This window comes from Paramisgurnus dabryanus, chromosome 22 (genome assembly GCF_030506205.2).
Source record: "Paramisgurnus dabryanus chromosome 22, PD_genome_1.1, whole genome shotgun sequence".
NCBI lineage: Eukaryota > Metazoa > Chordata > Actinopteri > Cypriniformes > Cobitidae > Paramisgurnus > Paramisgurnus dabryanus.
Genome location: NC_133358.1, coordinates 23,815,564 through 23,833,166, shown reverse-complemented (window position 1 = coordinate 23,833,166; position 17,603 = coordinate 23,815,564). Strand labels below are relative to the sequence as shown.

Below are 17,603 nucleotides of genomic sequence, written 5' to 3'. Positions count from 1 at the left end.
ATAATTTCTTCCTGACTGAACAAAGAAAGACATTAACATTTTTGATGACATGGTGGTGAGTAAATTATCTGGATTTTTTTAAGAAAATTGACCAATCCTTAAAATAATACACATGAAAATCAGTGCTGCGTTTAAAATCGCTTCTTATTACCTTGACAGAGGAGAGTGTGGACAGCTCGTGGATGATGCGCAACGACACCCTCCAGACACCAGGTGGCCTCCACACCCCACAGCTCACATCCACTGTCCTCAGAGAAAACCCCAGACAGGCAGCAGAACACATCCCAGACCAGGACTCGTCGGAACCAGGCTCAGAACCAGACTACATGCACAAGTATACAACTAAAGCTTACATTTTACATCTTTTATGCCACTTGTTGAACATCAACTAAATGTCCTTTACTTTCAGTCCTCAGATGCAGATGTCGTGGTTGGATCAACATCAGAAGATGGATGAGGTAAACCGAAAAGAGAGAGGAGGGATGAACTACATGAAGGCACGCAGTGGTGGAATGAGACAGCAGGTGTACGTACTCACACTTTTTACATGTTATGCGTGTCTAATAAAGCAACAAGTCACTAGAAGAAATGCATTTTTTGAATTACTGTAAAATTGCCCAAAAGCCTCTAATACAGCGATTTCTTACCTTCATTCATCTCATTATTTATTAATAGTAAAACAAGTCACAATTTCTCGTCAGTTTATATAGTCGATATTAGGGATGCATAACTGTTAATCACGGTTCATCTATAGCAGAATAAACATTTTTTTTTACATCATATGTGTGTAAACTGTGTATAATAATTATGTATATATAAATATGCACGCATGCATGTATAATTTTAAGAAAAATATATATATATACCCCAGAGTTCAAAAATGTTCAGCCCGTTAATGTCACTTTTTACTTGGCCGTCCAATCACAGTGGAGGAGGGGTGGGACAAATATCACAACAACCAACCTGCGCATTGTTCAACGACTGAAAAAACAAAGGAGAAGTACTTAAAGCACTAAGCTGAAAAACGCTGGCAAGTGCCCACAGTTGGCATCTGCCCTGGTTTTTAATCGCGTTTAAACGCTTTGGTGTACACGCCCCCTAAGGTAGAAAATATAAGAGATTGCATGACCTTTGAACTCAAGTCATTCTGTCATGTAGGCGAGGTCTCATGGAAGATGATGCTGAACCCATCTTTGAAGATGTGATGATGTCCTCGCGAGGTCAGCTGGAGGATATGAACGAAGAATTCGAGGACACCATGGTGATAGATCTGGTGAGAATTTACATGTGATAATCTCTGCTTAAAGTTTTTAGGAATATCTATAATGTCTCTGACAGCAAATGCCATACGTTACCCTGGACCACAAAAAAAGGGTCTTTTTTATCTATCTATCCATCTATCCATCTGCTAAATAAATAGGTTTTCCATTGATGTATGCTTTATGAGGAAAGGACACTATTTGGCTGAGAAACAACTATATGAAAATCTGTAATCAAAGGGGGCAAAAAAATCCAAATATTGAGGAAATCTCCTTTTAAAGTTGTCTAAATGAAGTCCTTAGCAACACATATTACTAATGATAAATACATATTTTATATATTTACAGTAGGAAATTTACAAAATATCTTAATGGAACATGATACTGAATATCCGAATGATTTTTGACATATAAAATATATTATTTTGACCCTTACATATATGTATGGTTGGCTATTGCTACGAATATACCTGTGTGACCCAGGGTCAAATTTTTTATTATACAAAATCTGTTCATTTGTTAAAATAATTTTCTTTGCAGTTGCTTTGTGTAAATTCTAACTTTATATTTTTCAGCCACCATCCAGAAACAGGAGAGAAAGAGCAGAACTTAGACCAGACTTTTTCGACTCTACAGCCATAATGGAAGATGAATCCGTAAGGGCATCTGATTAATAAACTTAATCATTTATATGTAAATTAGATCAAGGTTTAACAACGCTGGGGTATTATTTAAAGAGGACATTTCACAAGACTTTGTTTAAGATGTCAAATAAATCGTGTCCCCAGAGTACGTATGTGAAGTTTTGGACAGATAATTTATTATAGCATGATAAAATTGCCACTTTATAGGTGTGAGCAAAAATGTGCCATTTTTGTGTGTGTCCTTTTAAATGCAAATAAAATGGCAGTGCCGTGGTTGGTTAGTGCAGATTAAGGTGCAGTATTATCCCCTTCTGACATCACAAGGGGAGCCAAATGTCAATTACCTGTTTTTTCACATGCTTGCAAAAAATGGGTTGATCTTTTTCACATTTTCTAAGGTGATAGAAGCACTGGGGACCCAATTATAGCATTTAAACATTGAAAAAGTCAGATTGTCCTGATCTGTCTCCTTTAAGCATTTTATCATTCATATATTTTATTTAGTGCTGCTGAGAAGGAAGTACTAATTATTTTATTATGTTTCCATCTTTCTCTTACAGGGATTTGGTATGCAGATGTTTTGAGAGAGATTGCAGCCTATAGAGGTGATCACAACCAGCAACCAACGAGAATTGCATTAAATGTTTATTTTGTGTTTTAATGGCAGTTTCACATAACTGTTCAGAGGCATGTGAGCTTCTTGTCTTAGTTTTGTGAATATGGTCAGGCCATAATCCCATCGTATGCATTTTTTCAGTTAATATAGAGGCTGTAAAAATCGAAACCTGTAATCTTAAAAGTGGTGTTTAATACTTTTTGGCAGTATTGGTTCCTCATTAGCAGTTTAATCAGATTAACGTTTCAGGACTTTTTCATCTATTCATCTTCTGGGTTTATTCCCGATTGACTCCTCAGGAAGACAAAAGTCATAGAAAGGCCATTTTCTCATTCTCTGTTTCTTTAGGTTTGTCCACATGGTTAGTTGGCCTTTATGCACCTAACTAGTGAAAAATATTTGATATCTTTAATGTGGTTTAAATTTACTTTTGGAAAAAACTACTTGATTTATCAGATTGATAAAGCCCACGTTTGTTCGTAATAACTCTATAATACTAAAATTGAAATATATACTGATGTTTATACAGGAAATGATTATTTGAGACTTACACGGGAGTATTCCTTACTTCGGTTACACTGGTCCTGTGTTTCGTTTATTAACCTGTTTGTCGTTTACCTCTGTTTATAGTCCGCTCAGTGGTTGTGTGTTTGTGGGAACGTAGCTTTCACACAATACTGTATTGCTGTGAATGTCGTCGATCATTCTTAATCTTAATCCACAGAGCAGGTTTTTATGTAGCCTGTGTGGTACTGAAGACAAGCAGAACCATTGTTTTGAACGGTGCTTTTAGATACAATTCACCAATTAAACAATGGGATTATCATTATTTTAATGTTTTTACTGTTTGAACTTTTGCTTTTTCTAAAGAAATGTTTAAATAAAAGTATTTAAAAAAAATATTGGCAAGTAAGTTATTTTAAGTTGTTATACTCTGTTTGTCATCATGGTCTGTCTTTATTAGTTTCAGACAGTAGGGGTAAAGATCGTCCTACACCAAAATATGATTTTAATGAGAAGTCTGAGAAAAAAAATGACAGGCTTGTGTCAACTTTTTGGGGTTTAAACAGGAAGCAGACTTGAAGCCCACATGAATAATTGCAGCATGAAGTATTTTCCTTAAATTAAATGCAACATGTAAATTCAAGTTAAATGAACTAACGCTATTTTAATATAATTCTTAATCTAAAAGAAAATCACTAAATAAAGGTAATCCACAACTGAGCAATAGATGGCGCTAAATGCAATGGTACAGGCGGCCAGCTCCGGTGTTATTTGGGAAATATGAAAAGAAAGTTAGCCAAGGAATGCTATTATGTATGGTTTCTGTATGTGCAGTAAAAAATAAAATGTACAAATGTTTGTGCTTGGCGAAAATCCCAAATTTTCGTTATGAAAATTGTTTTAAAACAACGGTTTATCCAGTAAAGCTTTTCTGGACCTTCATTTCATGCGAACGAAGTTGTTTACATGTGACGTCAGAGGCGAGCTTTACGTCACTGGAAATCAGTCGCTTTCCTGTTATTTCATTATATATTTAATATTTAGGCGTTGTTTTACTGTTTCTATACAGCTTTGTGTTTGAAAGATTTGTTCCTTGTGACGCACCGAGTGACTTCAGCACTTTTTATTTAACTAAGGTGAAGTAAAACAATTGCTTAACGTAAGCTTTATGATTGTAAATAATGGATGGAAAATAATTAATAATGCTTTGTGAACTGACTGAGTGACTGCATATGCCTAATGCGTTTGTTATTTTCAGGATTTCTTTCAACGTTTGCTTTACCCCCTGTTAACCATTGGATAATTTCCTCTCGAGGTGCCACGCCCCACTCAAAACGCTCATGCAACCAAGGCAACCATTCGCCCACATAGGTTTGCAATCTCATTTCGAAGCAGCACTAATATCGCGATATGTACGCCGGCTGCGCCCATTCCTTGCAGCGTTTACTTTTGTTATCGCGAGATGTGTACGTCTGCGCCCATTCCCTTAGCATGTGTTGCCTTGTTCTCGCGAGACGTGACAGCAGCGCCCCCTCCTTGTTCTAATGCGGAGAGGAAGAGAGGGGAGAAGCCTTTTCAAATACACATTTCAATATCGCTATTGAATTTTTATCTATATATTTTTCTTCAAAGGAATGACTTGTGCATTTACGTCGTGGATACTACATTTGTCTAATTATCAGACGTATTGCATCCCACTCCAGAAAAACGCCGGGATAAATCCTTAAAGAAGACAAGCGGCCTATTTTTGTTCCTGACATCCTGGAGGCGCAGTTCACTGTCGGCCGGTGTAATTCACATCAAACGGACATTAAACTCGCGGCTCCTTTGTTTACGCCGGACCCGCAAAACAATTCACAAGCATGCGCGGTGAATTACCGCCGCATTGACGCCGGATTTTTTGCATGCACTGGAAAGACTTAATACACAAAGCGGCCTGTTTTCCTTTTTTTGCGCCATGAAGAGCGGCGGACAATAACAGAGAGACGGCGCATGAGTCCAGATCCACACACGGTGCCCGCTACCAGCGATCACGAAGATAATAAGCAAATCTCCGGGACAGCATTGCAAACAAGGACCGCATTCATCCAGAATGAGGCCGAGAGAGTAATCTGTGCTCTGTATATGAATTTACTGGGGTGAAGAGCGCCACCAACGTGTTGTTGTTGAATTTTATATCGAAACTATAACTGTATCGCCGACCTCAGACGGGATTTTTAATGGAGTATCGATGATCATATTTTGCAAATGCGTCGTTGCATTTGAATCGCATCAGCGTGGACGATCGTGTGTCCGGCTACGATGATTCGCGCGTATTTCTTGCCGTGGAAGAGGGGAAAGCGTTGAGATGGAGCGGTATTCATGAATGCGATGTGCAAAGACCAATTTTCCGTGCTTGTGCACCGATATCCGGTGAAATATTTATCGCATGCATAAAGCATTCCTTGCATTCACAGTCGACGGATCCCATTTACATTGATGTTCCGTGGGCTGCTGGCGGGACTGAAGCCTCACGCTCGCTCCTTTTCTTTTTCCTCCCCGAACTGGATCTGTCTAGCGCGACACTGCTGAGATGAACCCGGTGAATGCGACCACTCTCTACGTGTCAGCTTGTCGGTCGGTGCTGCAGTGCGATCCCCGGGACCCCCAAGCTTTGGAGGAAATCTATAAGCTCTTGCCTTTTTTCAGACAGTCTCTCGCCTGCCTTGTTTGTGGTGAGGGTTTTATATGATTCAGCTTGATCACTGCATGTGATCGCTGCATGCATGTTTAGATACTGCACGGTTCTGCTCGATCCCTTCATGCATTTAAATCACTTTAGGGTTGCATGATCACCACATGCGTGTTTAGTCTGCATGGTTGCATGATGATAACTTCTGCATGCTTGTAGCTTCAGAAGATGATTTCCTTAGCTCCGCCGACCATGACACACCCCCATTGAGTACACAAATTCCTGACACACACAATCACAACACGAGCGTAGGCATTTATAAACACATCAGTGAATACAGGCTGTGATTAAGTACTCGAGACAGTTAAGTTTAAATCATTTAAAGTTATTACCCCTGTTTAGTAATGCTTCATTTGGTATGACTTGGCAATTTTTTCTAATCATCATTTGTAACACTGCTTGTCAAAAACCCAGATGAAGTGATTTTTGTGATTTATCGTTTTCTACATAAAATCACCCTATGTAATGTAAATAACATTGTGTGAAAACATAACCTTGATATCTTTAACGTTGACTGATTAAGGTCATGTCAAATATTTAAATAAAAACTTATTCCCCAAATTAAATGACATAATACAGAATCCAAAAATGCATTTGGTATTTCATCTCATTAAAAAAAATTTGTAATCCAAAGTACATTTGTATTAAAGTAAGTTTACATGCTAGATGTGCATGCATGTGTTTATAAAAAAGTGCTGCATTTGAGACCCTTGTTTGCCATATGCTATGTATGTAATATGAACCACACCATTCAACTCCCCGTCATTGGTAAACAAGTGTGGCTTTTGTTGAATGATACCGAACCCTTGAAGAGCAAATGTATTTCATTGCATTACTAGCTATGTTAGTTTGCTCGGAATGTCCAAAACGGATCATCTTAAACATTTATTCATTTGGCAGATGCTTTTATACAAAAAACAACTTGCTGTGCATTACATCGCATACATTTTTTTTTATCAGTATGTGTGCCACTGAGCTAAACAGGAGCACAAGGTGGGAAGTATGAAAGCAGCCTATTTAAACTGGTAATGAATAGCACCATCTAGCATGCATCAAATTAATTAGCAAGCTTTTAATGGCCTTTTTTCGTTCATTCAGGTAATTTACTCCAAGAGCCAATAGCTCCAACCAACTCAACGTGCCAGCACTATGTCTGTAAATCATGTAAGGGCAAAAAGATGATAATGAAGCCATCGTGTAGCTGGTGTAAAGACTATGAACAGTTTGAAGAGAACAAGCAGCTGTGCATCTTGGTGGACTGCTACAAAAAGCTCTGCGAGTACATTGCACACTCCCCTCTTGCCCAGCACATTTCAACTGCTGCGGGAGGGTCCCCAGACCTACTGGCTCTGTTGAACGAGGACATCCCATTGGACATTAGCGAGGGGGAGGAGTCTCTTTCTTTGAGCTTGACAAACCAGTCCCCTACACCCTCAACCTCAGAAACACTCCCTGATGAGGGCCAATCCCCTTCAACAGAGATCAAGGAACAAGGCCTCAGTCCTGTAGGGGTGAACGGTCTTCAGGATTGTAACGGTTTGAGTAATGTGGAGGAATTAACCGCCAATTTCCCTTCACTAGGGGCAAACGTTCCTGAAGCTGGGGACAACGAGAGCCAAGTGGTGAAACAGGAGAGTTTCACAAATGAGATCCCTGTGTGTGAAGCGGTGGCAGCCGCTGATGAGGAACTTTGTACCAGCACCATGGACCTTTGTGGTTTCGGAGGGGATATTAAGCATGATGGCGGGACTCTCCTCTTGAGTGTAGAGGAGGTACTCAGGACTCTGGACCCAGATGACGTCCCCCAGGAAGAATGTTCGGCGACTCTCGAATCCTCTGAGAACTTAAATGAACCGTTCGGCGTTTCGTGCGACTCTGTTGACTCCCCTCAGCTCTCCTTGCTTCCAGGCGACTCGCAGGAAGTTCTAGTTCCCCACCACCCAGCGTTCCACAAAAATCCTCAATCTTTAGGAATTTCCTGTTCCGCTGTGACACCAGGAGTGCCACGGTCCAACCGCAAGCGGTCGCGGTCGGAGAGCGACAGCGAAAAGATTCAACCCTTACCCATTTCCACCTTTATTCGGGGCCCTGCGCTGGACGCCTCAGCCCCGGTTGCTGTCAAGTGTGAACCCAAATCTCCCACTCAGACTATTCCTCACATGGCAGCGGTGCCCAACGGTGAAGGCCTTCCTAAAGTGGGAAAATCATTACTGGCGTCCACTAAAAATGTTAAAAAGAACCTCGACCACCACGGACCCAAAAAGGCATGCACTAAGTCTAAGCAGGGAACTCCCAAGGTGAAAGAAAAGACGAAAGAACGGATTGTGACTAACACCCTTATTCCGGGGAGCCCTACGAAAGTGGTTTATAAAAAGGCGCAGGAGAAAAAAGGTTGCAAGTGTGGCAGAGCAACCCAAAACCCAAGTGTTCTTACGTGCCGGGGCCAACGGTGTCCCTGTTACTCCAACCGCAAAGCTTGTCTGGACTGCATATGCAGGGGCTGCCAAAACTCTTACATGGCCAATGGTGAGAAGAAGCTAGAGGCCTTTGCGGTTCCAGAGAAAGCCTTCGAGCAGACAAGACTCACCCTGGGCATCAATGTCACCAGCATCGCCGTACGAAACGCCACAGGCAGTGGTACGGGTGGGATGCTCAACGTCTCCACGACGGCCGGTTCACCTGTTGCCTCCTTTTTGGCTACGGGGCCCCACGAAGACAAAGGATTTGATGAACCGTTGGACATGGGGTTCGACTGAGCACCAGAAGTTATTGCTCAACCATCACCCTGTATTCCAAACCAACTTGCTTTCAGCGTGAAGGCAATGTGTACTGAGGGGTTGGTGCCAGCGGAGTTTGTGATAAGGCAGCTATTGTGATTCTGTTCCAGTTCACATCAATTATACTAGCTATTGCTGAAGCTGGTGTCTTTATATCACTTGTACTGTTTTTTGTTGTTTTTCTTGCACACCATTAGGAAAAGTGAGGGGTTTCCTTTTTGGTAAAGTTTTTTTCTATTTTGTAGTACAAGTGATTTGCAAGGCACGATCTTTGGCAAGATATACCTGACCTCATTGTTGCGGGTCACACTATGTGCATATGTGGAAGCTTTTCAATTTGTAGGTTTGGGGAAGATACCTGGTTAATGAAACGGTACCCTACAGCATCAGTAGAGACTGGTTGTATTTATAAACATTTTTTGTACACAGACTTACCGAATTCAATTTCAAAGTACATTTTATGATTATATATTTTGTAAGTTACATTAACAGCATTTGCAGTATTTATTGGGTATCACTTAACATAGATTGTGGTCCACCCAGGGCATCGCCTGTATACTATTTCTACAGAGGCAAGTCACAGAGATGCAGTATGTACGGTTTTCTGTCTAAGTTATGTTGTCGTCCTGATTGTGCTAGTTTTTGCTGTCTGAAACTGTTATTTTTTTCTGTTGAGGGCATTTAAATACCTGTAATATAAGTGTAACATATTTCCACAAAAAAGAAAAATCCTAACACGACTCATTGTCTTTCTTTTCAAAATTACAGAAATTATGCTCCATCTGGTTCAGATTTTATAAATCATGTTCCCACGTTTAGAAAGGTGGTTTGAACGGGAAGTGCTATGATTAATGTGGCCGTATATTAAAACCTGAATACACATCATGATCACAAAAACATCAAACAGTTGCTCACAGGCAATAGTTGCTTGGTTAAACAATGGGTACTGCGAACAATTACAATGGTGCATTACAATATGAACAAAGGACTGCAGTGAAACATATGTTGTCCATATGGGAGTGCATAAGTGGGTATTGCGAATTGGTAGACAATATAAACATTGCAAGGCTTTATTTTCTAAATAAAGTAACAGGAAAGTGGACACAGTTGATAAGATAAATGAAATGAAATGGCACCCAGGCAAATAAGATCCTTTGTAATTTATCAATATGCATAGTTGTATTGTGTATTGTAGGTATGTGGATCTTACAAGGTCTTTAATGATATTGCATGATGACGTTTTTTTATTCAAGCACATTCTGCTGAACCTTAGGTATGTTCAGTGACCCTTAAACGTCAGAGATAGCATTAAAAGATAGTTTACCAAAAATTAAATTATGTAATTTGTATTTAAAAGTTGATAGAGACGGTAGCTTTCCCGCGAGTGGGCGTGGTTTTAGCGCCGACAGCGGACACGCCCCCAGCGTTTGAGAGAGCACAGAATCCTGAATGTTTTTTCAAGATTTTGATAATGATAACTTATTTTTGTTGTTGTTTGGTGGCTTTTAATCATTCAAATTTGGCTGAGTGAGTCACCTTTTCTGTGGTGTCACAAACTGAGAACACATTTAATATTGATGAACACACATTGATATCGCGTCTTGAAGACATTCACTTATACTTTCATCTTGTGGATATCGCTGCCGTTTCAGTTGTTACACATTATTTCAAAGTAAACATCCTAAAACTGACTAAACAACAGTTCAAACACAGAAAATGTGCACTAGAACAGAGGAAACACTTCAAAATCTGCATTTTGGGTCTGAAGAGGCACCCCTAGGTTCACGACATGAGGGTGAGTAAATTACGATAAAAAGTTCATTTTGGGGTAACGTTAATCATTTATGAAACAATTGTTTACTTTATTAAACACTGGTGTATCAAAGTACATTAGATAGTTAACTAAAATGAGATATGCTTTATGGTCATATATGTTATCAAATAAATCCATGGGGTGCAATGTTTCATTCCACCTCAAGAGGGCGGAATACAGAAAATGTGCTTTCATAATGCAAAAAAGGTGAAGTAAATCAAAGTTTGAGTTTACTTTATCTAAAATTTTTATTCGTGATGCCATAACATGAAACAAAATTTGAACTTTACAGAGTTTGATAAATGAACAGCTTCAAAAATAGTCGGATTATTCCAGTGGATAACGCAAACATTTGAAATAGCCTAGCAGTTTACATTTAAGCACATGTTATAGGAAAAAGTGAAACGGTCTGCGGTTGAATAACAGTATTTAAGATAGCAATTGTATTTGTATATTTTAGCAAAAAAGTCAGACAACATCCAGGACTTTATTTATTGTAGTGTCAGGTTATGGACATTTCTCAGTATATGTTTGACACGGGTATATACAAAAGAAATTATGTACAAGACAATTTACCATTATACAATGTCACAGTGATTTTCACATTTAAGTCGCAGATTCATGTTTTTAGAAAGACAGGAGTGCCGATGGTCCTTTGAAATTAATGATGATGTAATAAAAAACAATACACACTATACAAACGCACAATAGTAGTGCATATACTGACAAGTATCACAAACAAGTACAATCAATGCATGATTCAGAAAGAAGTGCGTAAGTCTAGGTCATCAAAGTAAAAAATAGTCTCTCCACGTGTATTTCAACATCCCATTTTGTTTTCAATGCTACATGAGGTCACAGGTCCAAAAAGGATGAAAGCCAGCAGGAAAACCCTGCAGCTCATCCTAAAAAATCACACCTTCCTTTTCCTGCCACGTCCAAACAACTTGCTTCCAAACACCCTGGCAAGCCCGCACTTTTCTTCGCCCCCTCCAGGCATAGGTGATGAGTTCAAACACCTTTCGCTGGGCGCATTGCTTCACACTTTTCACTAAGAAACTGATTTATGATTGAACCCACTGGCCGAGCATAAAGAAGCGGCAAATATTTGCACCGTTCAGAGATCTCATCAATCACGGTTAACTGTTTGGGCAGGAGACGGTGCATCTCGGCAAGCACATCCAAATGTTTAAAGGCACTTGGCTGCCTTTCAAAAGACAGCTCAGGTAAAAATGCCAAGCAAGCTGAGTCTTGTCGCTCATCCTCTAGAAGTGCGCTTTTTCCATTGCGCACCACTTTCTGTGTGTCTAGCTGACCAAGAACGCACCGAAAAAGCTTGACTTTTCATCCATGTCGATAGTGCTTACGTTGCTGACGGTCACAAACACCCTATCCCCCCCTCCGAGCTGAAAAAGGCCCGCTTGATAGATAGAGTACAGGCCGTATTCTGTGTCACGTGACCAGCAGGTCGTCCGAGCGTTCTTCATCAGCAGTATGGGCACCGGGTACGAACTCACTTTTTTATACACATACTGCAACATGGGTTTCCCCCAGACCGACTCGCCGGACGTGGCCTCCTCTTCCTCCTTATCATTATCCTCTTCTTCTATAAGTGTGTGTCTGAAGTAAGTTTGGGAGTAGATGTAATACAGGCCCGCCTGCGGTACCACCAGCTCCCCGTCACTCAGCTCAACGTTCTGGAGAAAAGCCAAACCCTTTTCGGACTCCCACGATTGAATCTTCTGACCGTAGACCTTCCTGTTCGGCAGACCTGCATTGTCAAGCCAAATACAAGGATTATGGGGTTGGGTTTGACAGAAAAGCCACATTGTTTCAGCATTTGGCAAGAAGGGAGGCTACTTGTTTCAAAGACTCGGCTCAACTTACAAACCAGCTTTTTGTTTTAGGCAAATGGAGATATGATGAAGAAACAGTGTGTGGGACTTTAAAACGACAATCATAAATACGTCCTCTGCCCTACATAAAAGCAGAGAAGGGTTTTATGAGCTTTTCTAGGAAGCGAACACAAAAACAATGAACGCAGCCATTGTTTAAGTTTTCAGTATAGTTATGCAGAATTTTATCTGATTTGGACTTCATCCAATTTGCAGTTCGGTTTATTTTACTTTACCCTCCATGGAGCAGGTGAATGTGGACTATAACCCAGAGATAAACAACTGCGTGTTGTTAAAAGTCTCTAATTTATTATTTTGAAACAAAAACAGACACTTGAATGATGAAACCCGTGTGAGTTTAACTTCGCCGATTCCCAGATGTGAATAACAAAGCTAAGCTTGGTTTGGTTTAATTTAAGTCGTTCCAGGATCGAGACTCACCTCCTGACTTTTCTGTCTCTGGTATATAACTGCCTGTCACATGTGCTGCAATCTTAGGCCGAGGGGAATCGTCTTGGTCTTGGACCACCAATGAAGGAAGTACTCTGGAGACTTCATCTGTCGAAAATACCAAACTTGATCTTCATATCTTAAATAAAATAATAAACATTTTGATGCGTTTTCATTTTATAAATACCTTTAACTGCTGATGAAATTTCTTTTTGATAACGACTGGACATTGACTGTTAAAAATAAGATTAAACATTTATTAGTATAAAAACAGAACAAAAGAGCAATTCTTTACCATCATTTCTAATAACGGGCCGGGTTTCCGCCATATGCATCGGCCTTAATCTTAGACAAATGAAGAAAATTCCTCTATTAATTAAAAAAGTAAAATGATCTGGGCCATAATAGGCTCATTGTCTCCACCAATATGACTTCAATCCCTGTCTGAAGCTGCTACCTTTTCAATGAGAAAGTGTAGCTGTTGCGTGACCTGCCAGCAGGGGTCGTCTTTTCCCTCCGCCGCGTTTAACTCCTGACCCTTTATGGTCCTCAGGTTTGCACGCATCAAACACGAAACACTGCTCTTGGAGAAAGTTTCTTTCATCTGTAAATAATAATAATAATGCATAAGTATTTAACATTTAAACATATGATTTCAAAACTGATGCAGTGCACTAGTGCCTTTGGGAAACTGGGTCCCAAAAGCACTTTATAGCTACATGAAATCGTTTGAAAAAAATAAAATGTGAAATTATATTACACTGTTATACATTTCACATAATTGCTTGAAATCGTGTAATTGCATGCAAAACATGTAAAACTATTTTTTTTTCAAATATAATTTGTATAATTTAATATAGATAAATGCAAAGATGCATTTTGTGTTCAGATTAGATTTGTTTTATGTGTTAATTATTATCCTATAGGAAAATCAACTATGGTTTTATTATAGCAAAACTGTAACCTTATAGGCAGATTGATTATCATTTGTATTACCATAATTTTACTTCTAATATCATGGTCAAATATAGTGAAAAAATAGTACATTTGCGGTTGTTATTGTATTAAAACTATGCTTTAGTTTCAGTTTCAGATTTAACTGAAAACCACAGTTAATATGCGTGATATTTTAAATGCATATACATGTAAAATGCTGACATTTTGTAGGCTATTATCAAATGATTTGCCAAAAATATGTTCCCTGGCTAAGCCTACATAACATGCCAAAACAAACAATTTAAATGCGTTCTTTATGTATCCCTCAGCTTTCGGTTTTAAGTTGTTTGTTTGTTTTATTTGCATTGACTGGACGCCCGCTGTTGCCTAACTTGTACTTCAAGCTCCACTGAGCGACCTGTTGGCATCTTTCCACCAAACAAAATGCAAGCGCACTTTGAAAGCGCAAACAACTCGAAAAAGCGTGCAAACATTATTCATTCATGACGTTTTCCTTTACATCGTTTCGCCGTCTCACCACGCGCAACGACGCGTTCGGACAACTTTGCAACAGCTCTGCGCTTACGTGCAATATAGAAACGATAAAACACGCGGGCCCTTACCGTCGACAGGACGTTGCTGAAATATATGAAGGTCACGGCCACGGCTATCGTCTGCAGGAGAATTGCAGCCAGCAGCATAAGTCCGATATACTGCATGCTGTGTGATCCTGTCATGCTGACTATTGCGTGTGTGCTGCAGCCCGAGACAAAAGCTGAGAATTCCTTCTTCTCTGTTACATATGAAAAAAAAACAGGGAGGCGGGGCAGCAAAGACTTGCATATCAGGGAAACCGAGAGTTGGCTACATTGTACTTTCCCTTCACTTACAGATATGCATGTAACTTAGCTTTGTCTTTCGCTTTATGTAATTGCTTGTGAGGGTTAGGCTACCTATAAACTTTATTAATAGATTACTTCCTCTAAAATTGTGCTTTGTCAAGTAGTTTTGCTTTAACAAACTGCTTTATTTTCATTCACGGTGATGCATTGTTCTCTTGTAATGCGGCACTGTCGATTTTCTGGAAAACATGACCGATTCTGCATTTGATTTCTAACATGTGGTTGCAATCTGGTCCTATTTAGAAAGTCTGGGGGGTATTGCATGTATTATGCTCAATCTGAGGGGCTGGACCTTTTTGCTATTTGATTTAAAGAGCTATTCTGTTACTACCATCAAACTCAGTTGACAGGTTTCGGTGGGCCCCTTTAAAAACACAGTTGATGCTAAATTTCAATGTTTTATGTGGAAACACATTTTTCAAGCATGTTCTTAACTCTTTATCATTTAAAAACAAAACAAAATTATGAGTGTAATTTATTGCTTATATATAATATGTACCTTCCACCCCAAACCAACATTTTAACAAGGATCAACACATAGTGTAATGAAAAACAGAGCTTCCTTCCCATTTATGATTATTAGGCTTAAAGACATAATAACACTTTAGCAAAGCATATTACTTATTAACCTATACGTGCTGCAGGGAGTTAAAGTGTGCTTGCTAGTTCTTCTCATTACCATTTATAGCTGTTTTAAAAGTTATGAGTATACAAGATCAAGCACCCTCCTCTTCTGCAAGCACCAGCAAGCAAACAATCTGCTTTTTAAGGGTTTGTTTGTGCCAGATATGTCACGCTGAGATTAGATCAGTGTTTATAATCAATAGCAGATGAACGAAGGTGACCGAACTGGCTTCGGTGATCTCCTATGATGTTGAGTAGTATGTCTGAAAAAAGTATGGTAGGCAGGAAATAAATGGAGCGTGAGATCTGAGGCATGCTTTTTTAGAAATGATCACCAAAACTGATTATATTAACATTTATTGTTTTTTTAGCTCAGAAGAAGTTTGGGATTTCTGAGTAATTGTTATTTTAAGTATGTGTCTCTTTAAAAAATAAATGAAAATAGACACAAATTAGGCAATTGTTGTTATCTGGTACAGTTACATGGGTAGCATAGCTAACAAATGTGACAATTTTAAACATATTTGCACTAAAAATATTTGTTGGTTTAATCCATGGTTGGGTAAATAATAGACAGAACCAGTGTGAGCATTGTTGGGATTTCTTATGAATCTCATTACTGTGATGTTTTCTGAGAAGCTGGAGAATTTAGAAAATGCTTCTGTCTGTTAAGAAGAAAAATACTGAGATGTTAAATAGTTTTTATTTCCTACTATCTAAAAGTTTCAGGTTGCTTTAATCCAGTGGTTCTCAAACTTGAGATGTTGCCGGGGGGCCCAGTTTTATTACATTTTATAAAATACATAAATGTATCATAAATTCTGTGTACTTAAACATCAGAAAAATAAGGCTTATAATAATGATTTATTTGTTCTTAATCACTCATTGTTAAAATGACACTTTGTAGTTTTTCAACCTTCATAATATATTTTCAAGACCCTTGTGATTGTATATCGACTTTAAATCGGTTGAATGACATGTCCGCCATAGCCTGACGGGGTCTGTATCGCTTTTACTCGTACTTTTAAACTTGGGGTTTCGGGTAGTAACCCGTGCACAAAACAAAAAACTACAAAAATCTGCTTTACGGCATACGTCACTTCCTCCACTTCCTCGAATTCGGATGTGAGAGCGCAACTATTTATTTTAACTGATGTTTTTGTCATGGCCGAAGCAGCAACTAAGATAAAGAAACCCAAGGTTTTGTCGGAGGAGACCAGAAAGAGAAAATGGGAGAGTGACAGAATTAAAAGAAGGACGAGGATCAATTATATTGGGCCAGCGTTCGCTCGCTGGCGTGAACTAAAGAAGGACCGATGCTGACTTGGCCCTCATGCTTTTGAACTAGTAAGTAATTTTATAATGCTTGCATATATAAGTCCTGTCTGGCGTCCGAACACTCTTTTTTTACGTGAATTTTACTGGAAACTACTTGGAGAGTTTAGAGAGCGACTAATATCACGTGACATTGTGGCGCCGTGGTGGCGTCATGGACCTAGGACACGGGCAAGCCGGGTTCGATTCCTCCTTTAAGAATTTTTTTTATATAAACTTTAACCAAGCGACCACTGTTACTTGTGAACATGAGCTACGCGATCTTTTGGTGTTTGAAAAAAATAAAACCCATGGCACACTTTGTGACCTAAAGAGTTGTCTTCTTTTCCTTTGCGACAGTGCTGCGGTGCTTGTGACCTCTAGGGGCGCTAGATACAAATACATGTCTAGCACCCCCTAGTGGCCAAAAAGTTCCATGGTGTGCCTTTAATATTCTAATTTTATTGTTATAATAATATTTATTTATGTCTGATTACTTTATTGGGGGGGAGAAAAATCATAACAAACTGTATGAAGCTCTTTGTCAATGCACTGAAGAATTTATAAATACATATAAAAAAGAGAGATTGTTTTATGTCATGTATCTTTTAGGGCGGAAGGCCACGAAGGGATCCACACCGAAAAGTTAAAAAATTAATTTCTTCCATGGTTGGGCCCCTGGGACAGAACTGTCCTTTGTATTAAAGAGCATTGCCAAGAAACAACGTTATTTTGTGTATTTGTTATTATACAATGTGTTCACGTGGTTTATGGTTAAAAAACACATTATTTTCTACATACCGTACATTTTTGTTTCTCCAGATTTCACTCTCTTCCTAAAAAGCACGGATTTGAAAAGCTCTGTGTTCCTGATTGGCAAACTATTCTGTACTTTGTGATTGCTTTTGTGACATGACCATTTAACAGTGTACCCAACCATGGGTTACAACAACCCAGAATAGGTTTATCTATAACCTGCTGGTTCTGTCCAATATATATAAACCATGGATTGAAACAACACAACATTTCATGTAGTATATGGGAATTCTTTCTTATGGAAATATGTATCGTATACAACACAATAAAATGTCTGCATGTAGAAAAATATTTACATCGGTATAAACATTGTACAGACTTA

General features: G+C 39.1%; 3 protein-coding genes across 3 annotated transcripts in view; 2 read left to right on the top strand and 1 right to left on the bottom strand.

Annotated features, from left to right (window-relative positions):
* The window catches only part of stag1b (STAG1 cohesin complex component b), a 29,109-nt gene extending 25,688 nt beyond the window's left edge, over window positions 1–3,421 (top strand). Inside the window, exons 30-34 of the mRNA XM_065258442.2 lie at window positions 160–334; window positions 410–526; window positions 1,159–1,273; window positions 1,835–1,915; window positions 2,464–3,421. Of these exons, the coding sequence (XP_065114514.1) occupies window positions 160–334; window positions 410–526; window positions 1,159–1,273; window positions 1,835–1,915; window positions 2,464–2,487 (512 nt within the window). The 3' untranslated portion in view covers window positions 2,488–3,421. The remainder of the gene's footprint in view (window positions 1–159; window positions 335–409; window positions 527–1,158; window positions 1,274–1,834; window positions 1,916–2,463) is intronic.
* Window positions 3,422–4,563: 1,142 nt separating this feature from the next.
* Window positions 4,564–9,552, top strand: msl2b (MSL complex subunit 2b). The gene is made up of 2 exons (XM_065258441.2): window positions 4,564–5,737; window positions 6,853–9,552. Exons 1-2 carry the CDS (start codon window positions 5,596–5,598, stop codon window positions 8,508–8,510), a joined length of 1,800 nt encoding a protein of 599 aa, XP_065114513.1. The 5' UTR covers window positions 4,564–5,595; the 3' UTR covers window positions 8,511–9,552.
* Window positions 9,553–10,573: 1,021 nt separating this feature from the next.
* Window positions 10,574–14,426, bottom strand: tnfsf10 (TNF superfamily member 10). Its single transcript, XM_065258440.2, has 5 exons — window positions 14,249–14,426; window positions 13,147–13,293; window positions 12,877–12,922; window positions 12,681–12,797; window positions 10,574–12,115 (listed from the first exon to the last, which is right to left on the bottom strand). The coding sequence occupies exons 1-5, from the start codon at window positions 14,360–14,362 to the stop codon at window positions 11,652–11,654; spliced, it is 888 nt and encodes a 295-aa protein (XP_065114512.1). The 5' UTR covers window positions 14,363–14,426; the 3' UTR covers window positions 10,574–11,651.
* Window positions 14,427–17,603: the final 3,177 nt, after the last annotated feature.